The 18782-nt window shown below is 48.6% G+C and overlaps 1 protein-coding gene across 1 annotated transcript in view; it reads left to right on the top strand.

Annotated features, from left to right (window-relative positions):
- The window catches only part of LOC142254493 (olfactomedin-like protein 3A), a 64239-nt gene extending 46955 nt beyond the window's left edge, over nt 1-17284 (top strand). The window contains exons 2-3 of the mRNA XM_075325576.1: nt 3250-3538; nt 11932-17284. Of these exons, the coding sequence (XP_075181691.1) occupies nt 3250-3538; nt 11932-12716 (1074 nt within the window). The 3' untranslated portion in view covers nt 12717-17284. The remainder of the gene's footprint in view (nt 1-3249; nt 3539-11931) is intronic.
- Nucleotides 17285-18782: the final 1498 nt, after the last annotated feature.

The following is an 18782-nucleotide window of genomic DNA, read 5'->3' on the forward strand; positions in this document are numbered from 1 at the left end:
TCATCACCAGTTGTCACCAGTCGTCACTAGTCATCACCAGTCATCACCCGTCGTCACCAGTCATCACCAGTCGTCACTTGTCATCACCAGTCGTCACTGGTCATCACCAGTCATCACCAGTCGTCACCAGTCGTCACTAGTCATCACCAGTCATCACCCGTCGTCACCCGTCATCACCAGTCGTCACTAGTCATCACCAGTCGTCACCAGTCGTCACCAGTCATCACCAGTCGTCACCAGTCATCACCAGTCGTCACCAGTTGTCACTAGTCATCACCAGTCATCACCAGTCATCACCAGTCATCACCCGTCGTCACCAGTCATCACCAGTCGTCACTGGTCATCACCAGTCATCACCAGTCGTCACCAGTCGTCACTGGTCGTCACTAGTCATCACCAGTCATCACCAGTCATCACCAGTCGTCACTAGTCATCACCAGTCATCACCAGTCATCACCAGTCGTCACTAGTCATCACCAGTCATCACCAGTCATCACCAGTCGTCACTAGTCATCACCAGTCGTCACTAGTCATCACCAGTCGTCACTAGTCATCACCAGTCATCACCAGTCGTCACTAGTCATCACCAGTCATCACCAGTCATCACCAGTCGTCACTAGTCATCACCAGTCGTCACCAGTCCATCTAGAGATGGAGTTACTCGGCCTCCACAAGTCTGCGGATTGTGTTGGGTATTGCAGCTCCGCTCCATTGACGTGCATGGGACTGAGCTGATACCACACAACCTGTAGGCTTGTGCCCTACTGTTTTCAGAAGACAGCAGCCATGTTTGTGTTCCTCCCCTCCAGTGCTTCTTCTCCATGGTGGGGTCTACCTCTGCTGCCCTGGCATGCCCCTCTGATATCGGGCTGAGGCCTTCTTAGGCTGGTTCAGGTGGTGGCACGCTGCCTGAGTATTCAGGCTCTTCACGCAGTTTGGGGGGCCGGGTGTTTCTGGGCAGAGCCCCCCTCACTGCTGATAGTCTGTCCGCTCCTCTTCCCTGTGCGGATTTGTCTGGAAGCCGACACATGTTCCTAATCTTATACAATCCCACTGAAGAAATGAGAAATGTCTCATCATACTATAAACACTACGAGATATAACGTTGTTCTGTGTCCCAGGGGAGCGGTCATCTCCACATCCTCCCTCACAATCCCGTCTGTCTGCTTGTAGCTGCAGAAAAATGGCCAAATATTGGATTTACATCAACCCCCTCACGATCATGGTCTTGCCAGCCCATTATCCCAAACTAAAATTGCTTTTGGTGCACAATCCAGTTTACTATGTGAATGATACGGATTCTCACTCTCTGCATCCTGGCATCTGCTTTTTTCCAGTGAGCAATTCCTTTTCAATAGCATTCTGCCAGTGCTATACAGTTAGGTCCAGAAATATTTGGACAGTGACACAATTTTGGCGAGTTGGGCTCTGCATGCCACCACATTGGATTTGAAATGAAACCTCTACAACAGAATTCAAGTGCAGATTGTAACGTTTAATTTGAAGGTTTGAACAAAAATATCTGATAGAAATTGTAGGAATTGTCACATTTCTTTACAAACACTCCACATTTTAGGAGGTCAAAAGTAATTGGACAAATAAACCAAACCCAAACAAAATATTTTTATTTTGAATATTTTGTTGCGAATCCTTTGGAGGCAATCACTGCCTTAAGTCTGGAACCCATGGACATCACCAAACGCTGGGTTTCCTCCTTCTTAATGCTTTGCCAGGCCTTTACAGCCGCAGCCTTCAGGTCTTGCTTGTTTGTGGGTCTTTCCGTCTTAAGTCTGGATTTGAGCAAGTGAAATGCATGCTCAATTGGGTTAAGATCTGGTGATTGACTTGGCCATTGCAGAATGTTCCACTTTTTTGCACTCATGAACTCCTGGGTAGCTTTGGCTGTATGCTTGGGGTCATTGTCCATCTGTACTATGAAGCGCCTTCCGATCAACTTTGCGGCATTTGGCTGAATCTGGGCTGAAAGTATATCCCGGTACACTTCAGAATTCATCCGGCTACTCTTGTCTGCTGTTATGTCATCAATAAACACAAGTGACCCAGTGCCATTGAAAGCCATGCATGCCCATGCCATCACATTGCCTCCACCATGTTTTACAGAGGATGTGGTGTGCCTTGGATCATGTGCCGTTCTCTTTCTTCTCCAAACTTTTTTCTTCCCATCATTCTGGTACAGGTTGATCTTGGTCTCATCTGTCCATAGAATACTTTTCCAGAACTGAGCTGGCTTCATGAGGTGTTTTTCAGCAAATTTAACTCTGGCCTGTCTATTTTTGGAATTGATGAATGGTTTGCATCTAGATGTGAACCCTTTGTATTTACTTTCATGGAGTCTTCTCTTTACTGTTGACTTAGAGACAGATACACCTACTTCACTGAGAGTGTTCTGGACTTCAGTTGATGTTGTGAACGGGTTCTTCTTCACCAAAGAAAGTATGCGGTGATCATCCACCACTGTTGTCATCCGTGGACGCCCAGGCCTTTTTGAGTTCCCAAGCTCACCAGTCAATTCCTTTTTTCTCAGAATGTACCCGACTGTTGATTTTGCTACTCCAAGCATGTCTGCTATCTCTCTGATGGATTTTTTCTTTTTTTTCAGCCTCAGGATGTTTTGCTTCACCTCAATTGAGAGTTCCTTAGACCGCATGTTGTCTGGTCACAGCAACAGCTTCCAAATGCAAAACCACACACCTGTAATCAACCCCAGACCTTATAACTACTTCATTGATTACAGGTTAACGAGGGAGACGCCTTCAGAGCTAATTGCAGCCCTTAGAGTCCCTTGTCCAATTACTTTTGGTCCCTTGAAAAAGAGGAGGCTATGCATTACAGAGCTATGATTCCTAAACCCTTTCTCCGATTTGGATGTGAAAACTCTCATATTGCAGCTGGGAGTGTGCACTTTCAGCCCATATTATATATATAATTGTATTTCTGAACATGTTTTTGTAAACAGCTAAAATAACAAAACTTGTGTCACTGTCCAAATATTTCTGGACCTAACTGTAGGTGCTGGAGCTTTCTCACTTTCATTTTACAGCATGTATGTGATGCCTCTTCTTCTAGGGAGACGTACAGTGGAAAAGACATTTAGTGATTTTTTAGGGTAATACAACCTAATTTCTAAATGTACAGTCTATTTAGCACAGTATTTACTATCTGAGACCCCGATATCTGACGTACAGGGACCATTTAACCTTTATTTCAATCTTCTCTTCACCTTTCCAGGACAAACTTTCCAAATGTGAGCAAGATATTCAGCAATACGTGCACGAGTTCAAAGAAATGTCGCACAAGCTGATGTCACGCCTGGACAATCTCAGCCGCTACAAACACGAGGTGAAGAGTGAAATGGAGAGTCTGTGGGCGAGAGTGGAGCGGGCCGAGTGGGACATCGACTACCTGGAGAGCAGCGTGTCCTCCAGCGCCCACATAGAGGTGGATGAACACTTAGTGGAGAAGCAAGTGGTGGAGAAAGCAGAGGAGAAGAAAAAACTGCAGCTCAAGCCCAGTACAGGTACGTGGCGGCAAAATGAAGGGGCCGCGTCGTCTTATTGGGTACCATATACGAGTCCTGAAAAGTCCGGTCTCACCTCGGGGGGTGGCAGTGGCAGCTAAACGAAGGGGCCATGTCGTTTTATTGGGTATCATATATGATTCCGGAAAAGTCCGGTCTCACCTCGGGGGGTGGCAGTGGCAATTAAACGATGGGGCCGTGTCATTTTATTGGGTATCATATATGATTCCTGAAAGTGCCATCTCACCTCCCGGGGCCGGCAGTGTGGGCTACATGAAGGGGCCGCGTCGTCTTATTGGGTATCATATATGATTCCTGAAAAGTGCGATCTCACATTGGGGGGCTGGCAGTGTGGGCTATATTATGGGGCCATGTCGTCTTCTTGGGTATCATATACGAGTCCTGAAAAGATCAATCTCACCTCGGGGGGGCGGCAGTGGCAGTTAAACGATGGGACCGTGTAATTTTATTGGGTATCATATATGATTCCTGAAAAGTCCAGTCTCACCTCAGGGAGCGGCAGTGGCGACTAAACGAAGGGGCCATGTCGTCTTAATGGGTTTCATATGCGAGTCCTGAAAAGTCCGATTTCACCTCGGAAGGGCGGCAGTAGCGGCCATGTCCTCTTCTTGGGTATCATATACGAGTCCTGAAAAGTTCAGTCTCACCTCCGGGGGCGGCAGTGTGGGCTATATGAAGGGATTGTGTTCTTGTAATGAACCAGCAGGGGGAGCTGGAGCACCGGGAGACTGCTGGGCAGAAACTCTCCACTAGATGGCACTAGACTGTAACAAACCAGCAGGGGGAGCTGGAGCACCAGGAGAATGCTGGTAAGAAACTCTCCACTAGATGGCACTAGACTGTAACAAACCAGCAGGGGGAGCTGGAGCACCAGGAGAATGCTGGGCAGAAACTCTCCACTAGATGGCACTAGACTGTAACAAACCAGCAGGGGGAGCTGGAGCACCAGGAGAATGCTGGGAAGAAACTCTCCACTAGATGGCACTAGACTGTAACAAACCAGCAGGGGGAGCTGGAGCACCAGGAGAATGCTGGGCAGAAACTCTCCACTAGATGGCACTAGACTGTAACAAACCAGCAGGGGGAGCTGGAGCATCAGGAGAATGCTGGGAAGAAACTCTCCACTAGATGGCACTAGACTGTAACAAACCAGCAGGGGGAGCTGGAGCACCAGGAGAATGCTGGGCAGAAACTGTCCACTAGATGGCACTAGACTGTAACAAACCAGCAGGGGGAGCTGGAGCACCAGGAGACTGCTGGGCAGAAACTGTCCACTAGATGGCACTAGACTGTAACAAACCAGCAGGGGGAGCTGGAGCACCAGGAGAATGCTGGGAAGAAACTCCCCACTAGATGGCACTAGACTGTAACAAACCAGCAGGGGGAGCTGGAGCACCAGGAGACTGCTGGGCAGAAACTGTCCACTAGATGGCACTAGACTGTAACAAACCAGCAGGGGGAGCTGGAGCACCAGGAGAATGCTGGGAAGAAACTCCCCACTAGATGGCACTAGACTGTAACAAACCAGCAGGGAGAGCTGGAGCACCAGGAGAATGCTGGGCAGAAACTCTCCACTAGATGGCACTAGACTGTAACAAACCAGCAGGGGGAGCTGGAGCACCAGGAGACTGCTGGGCAGAAACTCTCCACTAGATGGCACTAGACTGTAGCAAACCAGCAGGGAGAGCTGGAGCACCAGGAGAATGCTGGGAAGAAACTCTCCACTAGATGGCACTAGACTGTAACAAACCAGCAGGGGGAGCTGGAGCACCAGGAGACTGCTGGGCAGAAACTGTCCACTAGATGGCACTAGACTGTAACAAACCAGCAGGGGGAGCTGGAGCACCAGGAGACTGCTGGGCAGAAACTGTCCACTAGATGGCACTAGACTGTAACAAACCAGCAGGGGGAGCTAGAGCACCAGGAGAATGCTGGGAAGAAACTCTCCACTAGATGGCACTAGACTGTAACAAACCAGCAGGGGGAGCTGGAGCACCAGGAGAATGCTGGGAAGAAACTCCCCACTAGATGGCACTAGACTGTAACAAACCAGCAGGGGAAGCTGGAGCACCAGGAGAATGCTGGGAAGAAACTCCCCACTAGATGGCACTAGACTGTAACAAACCAGCAGGGAGAGCTGGAGCACCAGGAGAATGCTGGGCAGAAACTCTCCACTAGATGGCACTAGACTGTAACAAACCAGCAGGGGGAGCTGGAGCACCAGGAGACTGCTGGGCAGAAACTCTCCACTAGATGGCACTAGACTGTAGCAAACCAGCAGGGAGAGCTGGAGCACCAGGAGAATGCTGGGAAGAAACTCTCCACTAGATGGCACTAGACTGTAACAAACCAGCAGGGGGAGCTGGAGCACCAGGAGACTGCTGGGCAGAAACTCTCCACTAGATGGCACTAGACTGTAACAAACCAGCAGGGGGAGCTGGAGCACCAGGAGAATGCTGGTAAGAAACTCTCCACTAGATGGCCCTAGTCTCCCTAGTGGAAGGAGTGGATGGTCGTACGGGTCAGAGTCAGAGCCGGGAAGGCGATGTGGTACCAGGGATCAGACGAAGACAAAGTCAAGGGAGAGCCAAGTCAGAAAACCAAGAGAGAACGTCAAACCGAGGCAGCGCAGAAACCGGAGTTTAATTGCAAGCTGAAGTCGGGAGCCGGGAGAGCAGGCAGTAGCAGGGAGTTAAAGAGGACAGAACAACAGAGGAGGGAGGACAGGTGTCAGAGAGGAACAAAGGCAGTCAGTATGGGAGGCAGGGAGGACGGACGTAGTCAGGATGAGAGGCAGGGTCAGACAACTTACAGGGACCAGCGACACACTGCAGAGCAGAATTATAACTGGCGACGCGTGAACGGAAATGCCCCATAGATAAGGCGCCATGATCCTGGGAACGAGGCACAAAGGGGGTCCCCTCCCTATGGCCATGCTCCAAGGAACACTGGCACCCGTGAGTCATGGCAGTTCTATTTTTTGGTCTCATATACACAAGTTCTGAAACGTTTCGTCTCACCTCTGGGGTCCGGCAGTGGTGGCTAAAGAAAGGGTTTGTATCCCCCTCTTGGGTATCATATACGAGTCCTGAAAAGTTCAGTCTCAACTCGGGGGCCGGCACTTTCTAGAATTCAAACCAGGTTGGGTCCGTGAGTGTCCTGGCATGGACTTAGGGAAGGCCTAGCGTGAGTTAAAACCCACAACAGACAGGGGGTTTACCAAGACAAACAAGGGGTACACCAGGGACACATTAACAGTGGGCGCTGGTGCTAGTGAGGGGGAAAAAAGAACACCCCCTCCCCTTACCTGGCACTGCGCCCTGCACTCCTAGCCAGGCCCTGTACAGGTTCCTCACTGTAGTAAACCCTGGCTAGTGAGTGGGAAGGTAAGGATCACTAGTCCCATCATTGCACTAAAACAACACACCAAGGGAAGGTAAGACAGACAGGGGGGAACATAACAAAAGACTAAATCCAGCAACTAGGCTACAGTCAGGCACCAGTGCTGCAGCCTACACCGCTACCAACAGTAAGGAATCCAACAGCACCTTCCACCTCCAGGCCCAGAATCCAAATGGCAAAGACAATAACCAGCCCCTTCTGCTGGAAGCAGAGGGTATATAAAGCGACTGGGAGTGGTCCCAAACTGGAAACACCTGACCGGTAGTCAGAAGCTGCTGGAAAGGAAAACTGACATTAACCCTTGCCACAACCAAAGAAAGAAAACACGTTTAATATGTAGAGTCTCAAATGATAACGAGAGACTTTAATCCTGATCCTATCACTAGCTTCAAAGGACAGAGACACGGCCGTGACAGTGAATACAGGCCATATTAGGTGAATACCGATCATCTGTGGAATGATTCTAATAACTTCAATGGATATTCAGATATTTGCAGTAAAGGGCTTGGGCACAGCCTCTCAGTAATGGGGTGACCGTGACTGAGCTAAGTGTCAAAAAGTGCACAACATGGCATCCCTGGGCAATATACGTTGTGGATAGTCCGGTATTGCTCCCCTGGCTGGATTGTGTTGGGCGCGGCTCCTCTGTAGGTATAGATACCAGCCGCCGCTGCTCCATATGCTGGAATAGGACCACCAGTAAATATGGGAAGGAATATACGGATAATCTGCTGCGCTGCGGGTCAGGAAGAAATCCGATGAAGAGGATGATGCTGAAGAAAAGAGCAGCTTTATTAATCCACACGACTGAACTAATCATCAGGTAAATTGCTTAGAGAAGTCGCAAAATTTTCCACAACGTGTAATTGTGCAAAACTTTTGCAACTTTTGGCATTTTCAGGTTTCTTTCAGTTTCACCAAAATGTTCAGAGCTGCGGTGGTTCGGGGTCGGGATACCACGGCTCGTCTACTTTATGACAAGCTGTGGTGACATCTCACGAGGAAGGTTTCTGGCGTGGCACACAGAGGCGCACGACACTCGTCAGACGCTCCTGATTCACGAGGAGGCAGGAACCACTTCATGAATCAGGAGCAATTGACTCCACGACGACGGCGAAAAGATGGAGGAGCTTTCAAGAGCACTTCAGACACAACCGATTCTAACCGCAGGCAAAAAAGTACAGGGTCACTCATCAAAAAGGAAAACTGACTGCGTGAGTGGCATCAGCTGCCGCCTGTACTTTTCATTGCCGCAATTTCAGGCTTTTACAATCGCTTTCAGTCCATCGAACATGAGATCCCGCGATAACATCTGCAATCATCAGCACCGAGCAATCATCAGCACCGAACAATCATCAGCACCAAACAATCATCAGCACCGAACAATCATTAGCACCGAACAATCATCAGCACCGAGCAATCATCAGCACCGAGCAATCATCAGCACCGAACAATCATCAGCACCGAGCAATCATCAGCACCGAGCAATCGTCAGCACCGAGCAATCGTCAGCACCGAACAATCATCAGCACCGAGCAATCATCAGCATCGAGCAATCATCAGCACCGAACAATCATCAGCACCGAACAATCATCAGCACCGAGCAATCATCAGCACCGAGCAATCATCAGCACCGAGCAATCATCAGCACCGAGCAATCATCAGCACCGAGCAATCGTCAGCACCGAGCAATCGTCAGCACCGAGCAATCGTCAGCACCGAGCAATCGTCAGCACCGAGCAATCGTCAGCACCGAACAATCGTCAGCACCGAACAATCATCAGCACCGAGCAATCATCAGCATCGAACAATCATCAGCATCGAGCAATCATCAGCACCGAGCAATCATCAGCACCGAGCAATCATCAGCACCGAGCAATCATCAGCACCGAGCAATCATCAGCACCGAGCAATCATCAGCACCGAGCAATCATCAGCACCGAGCAATCATCAGCATCGAGCAATCATCAGCACCGAGCAATCGTCAGCACCGAGCAATCGTCAGCACCGAGCAATCGTCAGCACCGAACAATCGTCAGCACCGAACAATCATCAGCACCGAGCAATCATCAGCATCGAACAATCATCAGCATCGAACAATCATCAGCACCGAGCAATCATCAGCACCGAGCAATCATCAGCACCGAGCAATCATCAGCACCGAGCAATCATCAGCACCGAGCAATCATCAGCACCGAGCAATCATCAGCACCGAGCAATCATCAGCATCGAGCAATCATCAGCACCGAGCGATCACCAGCACCGAACGATCACCAGCACCGAGCGATCATCAGCACCAAGCACCTACAGCAGAATGAAAATGTGGTTTTTACTCACTGAATACGGGGGATGATGGAACCTGAAGAAGTGACATCCTGAAATACATAAACCCAATGCTTTTATTGCATGAAATCTGATGGCATTTCCACACCGGAGGTTACTTTTATGTTGACTTGAAACAAATGTACCTGTCGGTATAAGTGCAATCGCAGTGCAAACCTGGAGGAAAATGGGGGATTAGACCTTTCTCCTGCCGAGTGGGTAAGAAACGCTTTTCATACTGCGTGTATACGAGCTTGTGTACGAGGTTTGTGCGGACGAGCGTATAACCCGGACTGTTGTGAATGCATTTTCCAGTTGGGGGCTCCCTCTTGTGGTCAGTGCTGGCGGTGCAGTTGATGTGTGGAATGAAACCCACACACCTGTGGAGGACTGGAAATCAGGGTCAGATTGGGCTATTTAACTGAGTAGTTTTCTTTTGTTACTTGCCGGTGGTCAATGTCTCCTGTGTGTTAAGGACATTTTGTAACCAGCTTTGCTCTCTACCAGAACTCCTCTCAGATAAGTGGTCTTTGTACCTCTGCTGTTTGTTTTCAACTTTCTTGTTGTTTATTCTGCTTTAATGCTAAGGCTTGATTCCTATTTTGTATGTGTGGAGTTTGTGGTGGAATGGGATCATTCCCTGCTGGGAGTGTCTGTATACTTAGCTCCATGATTCTGCAAGGTATTGTGTTTGTCATGCTTGGTATTAATTCAGTCCCTCATCTGTATTAGTGTTTTTGGATCCCAGTAACATCAGAGTGCAGATACAGTGGGGGAGAGGTTGTGTGACCTCAGGATTTTTCCATGTCAGAAGTGCTGGTATTTATTAGGGTTTTTACAGCTGCAGACAGTTGCTCCTTCCTATCCTTTCCGATAAAGATAGTTTGGGCCTCACCTTTGCTGAACCTGTCTTTTCTGGCTTTGTATTGTGTTTTTCAATATCACTGTAGCCGTTACATGTGGGGGGCTATCTATCTATCTTTGGGGACTGCTCCGAGGCAGATTAGCTTTCTTATATCTCTATCTGTGAGATTATTTAGTTCTCCAGCTTTGTCGAGGCGTCCAGGTCATCGTAGGCACGCCCCACAGCTACGGTTAGTTGTGTGTCAGGATTAGGTGTTATGATCCGGAACCATGGAAGACCACCACAAATCATTGGCAAAAGGGTACAAGAGCATTGGCAACTAATCTGGCCGCCATCCCCTTACTAACCATCACAACTAGAAGTAGCCGAGGGGTGAACTAAAATCCTGTGCACCGCGAACCCAGCCGGAGAACTAACTATCCTAAAGGTAGGAAAGATGAATAACTCTCTGCCTCAGAAAATAGACAAGAATAGCTAGCCCCCTACATTCAAATACTGCGGTGATATAGGAAAACACAATACACAGGTAGATGACAGGATTAGCAAAAGGTGAGGCCCCCGCTGACTAAAATAGGAAAAGACAGGAAAGGGACTGATGGTGGCCAGAGAAAAACCCTGCAAAATACCAACTTCCTGATAGTACAAAAAGGCCCTCAGATCGCTCGATCTGAACTCCGTCCTATACTAGGTGCCCTTGTCATACCAATGAACAGAAAACAAGAATTATAACAAATTCAACAAGCCATAAACACATGGACCCAAAGGAGCTATACTCCACACAGAACTGCAGGGAGTTCCTCAACAATCCACTGAGGGGGAAAATCCCTGGAAGGAAATAAACTGAAACCAACCACAACAAATGACAAACCCAGATAAGCAAAAGAACCAGACAATAAATAAAGAGCAAGCACTTATCTGGGGAAGATGTGGTGTAGAGCAGGATTAAGCAGGCTGGAGATACAAAGAACAACTGACATCCGGCAACAGCCTGCAATCAGACCAGGATTTAAATAAGCAGAGAGTTAGCAAAGGAAACACCCACTGCTCAACACACCTGGTCCATGTCCAAACCATTCCTGGCCACCAGAGGGAGCCTCCCAGCAGCCAAGACATAACTAACATTCACAACAATTAGGTCTGCAGTCCGTTAAGTTTCCAGCCACTCTGTTACCTTTTTGGATTCCGCATTTTTTGATCCTCCTCGGTCCCTGAATCATAACACCGGATGCCACACTCACCCATGCTATTTAATAGGGCTGTGCAGAGGAACGATTCCTCTCTTGGTCCAACCGTCCATGAGAAAAAAATCACAAGGTGCCCCCTTCTCTTCCAGGTCTCGATGTGACTCACCCATTTACGTCTATGGCTGCGTAACAAAATCAGAGGCCACACAGAACATCTGTATAGCATCCGATGCGTATGGACGAATTTCTACTATTAACCTAGCAAACTGTATTTAATCACATATATCTATGAATGTATGAAAATGAGCCACGCACGGAGCGCACACGGCCATCACACTGACATAAAATATTTATACCCCGGTGTCTCATACATGAAAATCGGATGAAATTGTCCGCGGTTTCTGGATGTCCGTCAGTATCTCCCGAATGTTGCAGAATCTTCTGGGATAGAAGCGTCCTGAATATTTTCGGTGCTTCCCCATCGGACACAGTCCTGGCAGTCAGATCCACGTTCAGGTGGGGGGAACATTTGTATGTTGATGTAGCAAAGAGTATGTGAGATATTGAAAACCAAAACTTTGTCTGTTCCCTCTTTTCAGGCTGTACCACGATGCTGGCTCAAATCAAATCCCAGAAGACTGTGAAGAAGGCCGGCGGGGCGGTGGGTGCGTGGATGAAGAATACTGGTGACAACGTGGACAACATCTATTTCTTTACCGATTCCAGTAACAACGCGCTTCTAGAATTCGCAAGCACAGAAGACTTCACCAGCCGCGACTATCTCCGAAAAGCTGAAAATATACTGCTCCCTTTCTCCTGGCAGGGAACCGGTCTCCACGTCTACAACGACAACGTCTTCTTCCACAAAAACGGAACCATGGATGAAATTGTGAAATACAACATCCTAACCAACATGACCCGGTCCGTGAATATAGATGGAGCTGGACAGGTCCCACCTTATGGACTTTCTCCATACACGAAAATCGATCTCGCCATGGATGAACAAGGTCTCTGGGCCATCTATGCTGATCCCACCAATGGAGGGGACATTGTGCTCACCAAGATAGACCACAACAAAATGGAGGCTACGGAGACGTGGAACACCACCTGCAGCAGCAATAATGCGGAGGCGGCCTTCGTCATCTGTGGAACGCTCTACGTCATGTATAACAGTCCCAGTGGGGGGAGATCCCACATCGATTGCATCTATGACACTTCGGATCTCATTGACGCTCAGGAGATCCCAACACTATACTTCCCAAAGAGGTACAGCAGCCATTCCTCTGTGCACTACAACCCCAGAGACCAGAAGCTCTACGCCTGGGATGACGGCTACCAAACCGTCTATACATTCGAATCGAAGAAGAAAGTTGAACATGTGTGAGATGATCAGAAAAAACACTGAGACATTTATGAAAACTCGGGCAAACTGAATTTATTTTGGATATGTAACATGATCATTTACAGGCCGCTTGATAGTGTTGATCAGTAGGAATCTGGGTCCTGAGACCCCCACGATTGCTCAAACCAAACGGCTGAAGGGCTGAGTGTCCGCTCAGCTGTGACCCAGGTAATAGAGGATTTATGAGTCAGCGCATTGCTCTACTAGTGCTGGGCATAACCCAACACGACTACCCTAAGGTTATAGCAATCAGTTGGGGTCTTGGTACCTCGACCTCCACTGATAATAAAGGCTTTACAAGTCAGTGCATTGCTCTACTAGTGCTGGACATAACCCGACACTTCTACCCTGGGGTTATAGCGATCAAACTTAAGGAGGCTTTACACACTACGATATCGCTAAAGCGATCTCGTTGGGGTCACGGAATTTGTGACGCACATCCGGCCGCTTTAGCGATGTCGTTGTGTGTGACACCTATGAGCGATTTTGAATCGTAGCAAAAACATTCAAAATCGCTCATCGGTGACATCACCCCCTCTTCCCAATTATCGTTGCTGCTGCAGTAACGATGTTGTTTGTCATTCCTGCGGCAGCACACATCGCTATGTGTGACACCACAGGAACGACAAACATCTCTTTACCTGCGTCCACTGGAAAAGGAGGGAGGAAGGAGGTGGGCGGGATGTTCCAGCCGCTCATCTCCTCCCCTCCTTTTCTATTGGACAGCGGTTAAGTGACGCTGCTGTGATGGCGCTGTGATGCTGAACGAACCGCCCCCTTAGAAAGGAGGTGGTTTGCCGGTCACAGCGACGTCGCTGCATAGGTATGTGCGTGTCACGCTGCCGTAGCGATCACCACATATCGTTACAACGACGGGGGCGGTGTAATCGCTAGCGATGTCGTAGCGTGTAAAGCGGCCCTTAGGACCTCCACTGGTCAAAAATATTAAAAAGTTTAGTTACCAAGATTAAAAACGGAATGGAACTTGTGCGGCTTGGTCTTCAGCGCGGTAAGAAGTGGCACAAAGATTATAACCAAGCCTGCAGAGTGATGGTGGGATTATCAACCATCAATCATTATTTTCCTGTCCTTAGGGGTACTTTACACGTTGCGTCATCGCTACCGATATCTAGTTGGGGACACATTGTTAGTGACGCACATCCGCCGCCGGTAACGACATCGCAACGTGTAAATCCTAGATGGAACAATGAACGAGCACAGAAGCGTACAATCTCGCTGATCTGTGTAACGTCGGTCATTTCTATAATGTCGGTACAGCTGCAGGTACGATGTTGTTCCTCGTTCCTGTGACAGCACACATCGCTGTGTATGAAGCCGCCGGAGCGAGGAACATCACCTTACCTGCCTCCACCGGCAATGCGGAAGGGAGAAGATGGGCGGGATGTTAAGTCCCGCTCATCTCCGCCCCTCCGCTTCTATTGGCCGGCCGCTTAGTGATGTTGCGGTGACGCCAAACGCACCTCCCCCTTGAGGGAGGGATTGTTCGGCGGTCACAGCGACGTCGCTGACAAGGTAAGTGCGTGTGACGCTGCCGTAGCGATAATGTTCACTACAGCAGCAAGCACAAGATATCGCATGTACGACGGGGGCGGGGACTATCGCGCTCGACATTGCTAGCAATCGCAGCATGTAAAGTACCCCCTTAGACATTTCGGAAGACTTGACCAATACTTTCAGTAGAGCCCAAGATGTGCCACGTTCTTTAGGACGACTCTTCCTCTTAATAATTTTGGGGCATTTAAATTTGTCCAGGGTATTAGGTAATAAATCAGCCCCATGGTCTTTCCTGCAGCCATCCCTGGGCATATCTATGGTGAAAGCGGCCCCCCAGGAATGTAATGTCTGCACCCTTTCCTCGCTGGATCCAGTGTTACGTCACCCCCAGTAAATATTGAGCATTCTGGCATTTATCTCATATGTAAGTGCACTTCCAATATAAACCACAAGGTGGCAGAAAAGACCAGGACATGATTTGGATCCGTCCAATCAGAGGCCATAGTGGGAGCTGACGTCTCCTACAGTAAAAACCCTGAAATATATTCACCCGGGGATTTACCCCACCTATTATACAGGGTACTGTCAAAAAAGCGAGGCTGCATCAACTCAACACGTCGTCTCCCTACAATCTGCGCACGACGCTGTACATGATAATAAATCTAGCAGATTTTACTTTTTTGGGGATTTTTTTTTTGTTTGAGGCTTCTGATTGGACAATGTGTGGTTTGACCCGGTGTCCATCAAGATCCACTTCCAAGAATGGATATGCACTTTCTTTTTTCCCCCACAAGGTTTTTCAAAACATCTTTAAGAGAAAATAAGGCTTAAAAAATGCCTTGAATGATTTCCCATAATAATGAATAGGGCGAGTTTTCTAGGTGTTTTTAAAGGGTTTTTGAGAAAGAAAAAAAAAGTGACCACAGCCGCAGGATATATCTACACGTTGGTGATCTTCTTTAGGCTAGGTTCACATTTCCGTTGTTTTAAATCCGTCAGCGACGGATCAGTCGTTTTTTAGATGTCAACGGATGTGTTTTTCACAGGATTCAGTTCACAGGCATCCTGTGAAAAAAACGATCCGTCGCGTCCATTACACCCGCTGTGCGTCCGTTTTTTGACGGATCAGTCATGATCCGTTTGTGTTTGGGTCAGCCCAGTGGGTGCCAGACAGGCTGGGCATGCTCAGTAGAACATGACGGAATCCAGCACCATAGACATCCATTACAAGCTTGATGGATTGCAACGGATTCCTGCGCGGTGCGTTAATTTTGACGGCCCGAAAAACGTTACATTCTGCGTTGTTTCCACCCGGCAGTCAGTCCAAAAACGACTGACCGCGGCGCAGCGGATGCAACGTAAGGTCATCAGTCGCAATCCGCCCCTAATACAAGTCTATGGGACACAACGGAATCCGCCAAACGGATTGCGTTGTTTACCAGAACCGCGGATTGTGACTGATACAATTTAACGGAAATGTGAACCTAGCCTTACACATTTTACAAAATTTCTGGGTGGAAACTGAATTGAGAAAACAGAAAAAAAACCAGGAAAATGAAACCTTAAAAAATGTTTATTGAACACGTAAAAAGCCTTAAAACAAAGATCAAATCCGAAAGGGTCAAATCGTGACGAGAGATTGTGCGATATTCAGTAAACATTAGGCTCCGTTTTCCTGGTATTTTCTATTTGGACCCTTTGGTCTTGCTATACTGAGGCCCTGTGCAGATGGGACCCCCTCAGCTGAGCGGACCCTCCTGATTTACTATGAAATTGAAGGACGGTGCAAATAATAAAATCTGCAGAGCGACAAATCTCTGTGCAGAATATAACACGTGGATTTCATTGTGTGCAAAGGGTAAAATCTGCGGCAAATCTGCTCCATGTGAACAGACCAGGACAGTGCTCAGCCGGGGAGGAAATCCGCACAGATCCGCAGAGACGGTGAAAAAATCCCTGCACTTCAGAAATGGGGCGTTTAGGCTGTGTGCACACGCTGCAGAAATTGTCTGCATGAAATCTGCACCTTCTGGCAAAACGCATGCGTTTTGGTGCATTTTTGTGCCATGCGTTTTTTTTTTTTTTTAATTGTCAGTGATTGGAAGGGCTAAAAAAAACTGCAACAATTGCACGCTGCAGATTATTTTCTGCACCAAATCTGCAAGAAAAACAAATTAGCAACACAAGCACAAAACTTCAGAATTCTCATTGACTTTGCAGATTTGGGCCAGAATTTGCCATTAAAAACGCACCATGTGCACACACACAGCCTTCCACCCTAATTTCAGTGACTAATCCCAGATGATGCTGATTTACAGGACGCCAGGAAATCCTCAGTCCCAATAGGTACTTTCATTTCATGGAAACGACAAAAACCCTCACCGTGGCCCTGATCCACTCTCGCTTGGACTACTGTAACTCTCTATTAATTGGTCTCCCCCTAACTAGACTCTCTCCTCTACAGTCAATCCTTAATGCAGCAGCCAGGGTCACCTATCTGGCTAACCGCTACTCGGATGCCTCTGCTCTGTGCCAGTCATTGCACTGGCTGCCCATATATCACAGGATCCAATTCAAACTGCTTGTTCTCACCCACAAAGCTCTCCACAGTGCAGCACCCCCTACATCTTCACCCTCCTCTCTGTCTATCACCACAAAGCTCTCCACAGTGCGGCACTCCCTACATCTCCACCCTCCTCTCTATCACCACAAAGCTCTCCACAGTGCAGCACCCCCTACATCTCCACCCTCCTCCCTGTCTATCACCACAAAGCTCTCCACAGTGCGGCACCCCCTACATCTCCACCCTCCTCTCTGTCACCACAAAGCTCTCCACAGTGCAGCACCCCCTACATCTCCACCCTCCTCCCTGTCTATCACCACAAAGCTCTCCACAGTGCAGCACCCCCTACATCTCCACCCTCCTCCCTGTCTATCACCACAAAGCTCTCCACAGTGCGGCACCCCCTACATCTCCACCCTCCTCCCTGTCTATCACCACAAAGCTCTCCACAGTGCGGCACCCCCTACATCTCCACCCTCCTCTCTGTCACCACAAAGCTCTCCACAGTGCGGCACCCCCCTACATCTCCACCCTCCTCTCTGTCACCACAAAGCTCTCCACAGTGCGGCACCCCCTACATCTCCACCCTCCTCTCTGTCTATCACCACAAAGCTCTCCACAGTGCAGCACCCCCTACATCTCCACCCTCCTCTCTGTCTATCACCACAAAGCTCTCCACAGTGCAGCACCCCCTACATCTCCACCCTCCTCTCTGTCACCACAAAGCTCTCCACAGTGCGGCACCCCCTACATCTCCACCCTCCTCTCTGTCTATCACCACAAAGCTCTCCACAGTGCAGCACCCCCTACATCTCCACCCTCCTCTCTGTCACCACAAAGCTCTCCACAGTGCGGCACCCCCCTACATCTCCACCCTCCTCTCTGTCTATCACCACAAAGCTCTCCACAGTGCAGCACCCCCTACATCTCCACCCTCCTCTCTGTCTATTACCACAAAGCTCTCCACAGTGCAGCACCCCCTACATCTCCACCCTCCTCTCTGTCTATCACCACAAAGCTCTCCACAGTGCAGCACCCCCTACATCTCCACCCTCCTCTCTGTCTATCACCACAAAGCTCTCCACAGTGCAGCACCCCCTACATCTCCACCCTCCTCTCTGTCTATCACCACAAAGCTCTCCACAGTGCAGCACCCCCTACATCTCCACCCTCCTCTCTGTCTATCACCCCACCCGTTCTCTACGCTCTGCAAGTGACTTTCGACTAACATCCACACTAATTCGAACCTCCCACTCCCGGATCCAAGACTTCTTCCGAGCTGCACCAACCCTCTGGAACACTCTACCCCAAGAAGTTAGGACAAATCACAACTTACTCAGCTTCAGGCGCACCCTAAATACGCATCTTTTTAGGGCGGCCTATCACACTCCCTAATCAGATTCGATTCACATAGTCCCTCTACAACCTCTCACAACATAACTCCACATCAAACTCCATGGCACCCAAATGCATCCCAAAGCTCGGGCCCACTGGTCCAGGAAACCATTATCCAGCCCCATTTCCGTGAGATGGCTGGATTGTCATTGTAAATAAGCACTTGAACCTTGCCTCTCCCCCCATCTCATTGTAGATTGGAAGCTCTCACGAGCAGGGTTGTATTTTTTTTTCCCCTCTAAATATTGTATTTCTATAACTGTTACTTGTTTGTATATGATCCTCCTGAATTGTAAAGCGCTATGGAATATGTTGGCGCTATAGAAATAAAGATTATTATTATTATTATTATTTCAGTATAAAAGACTGTGCTCACATGCTTGTGTTTTTGCTGCTTTTTTTTTCATGAGTTTTATGCAAATTAATATAATTTTATTTTTTTTATAGAGGACAGAATCCTTGTCCATTTCCAAAACTCAGAAATAGGAGCAGCGCCCCCCACAGGCCAGGAGCAGAGAAGTCAAGGTCAAACACCAAAAACAGTAGGAGCCAAGAGTGTGACAAGGGAGGAGGGG

Source organism: Anomaloglossus baeobatrachus, chromosome 10 (genome assembly GCF_048569485.1).
Source record: "Anomaloglossus baeobatrachus isolate aAnoBae1 chromosome 10, aAnoBae1.hap1, whole genome shotgun sequence".
Classification (NCBI taxonomy): Eukaryota; Metazoa; Chordata; class Amphibia; order Anura; family Aromobatidae; genus Anomaloglossus; species Anomaloglossus baeobatrachus.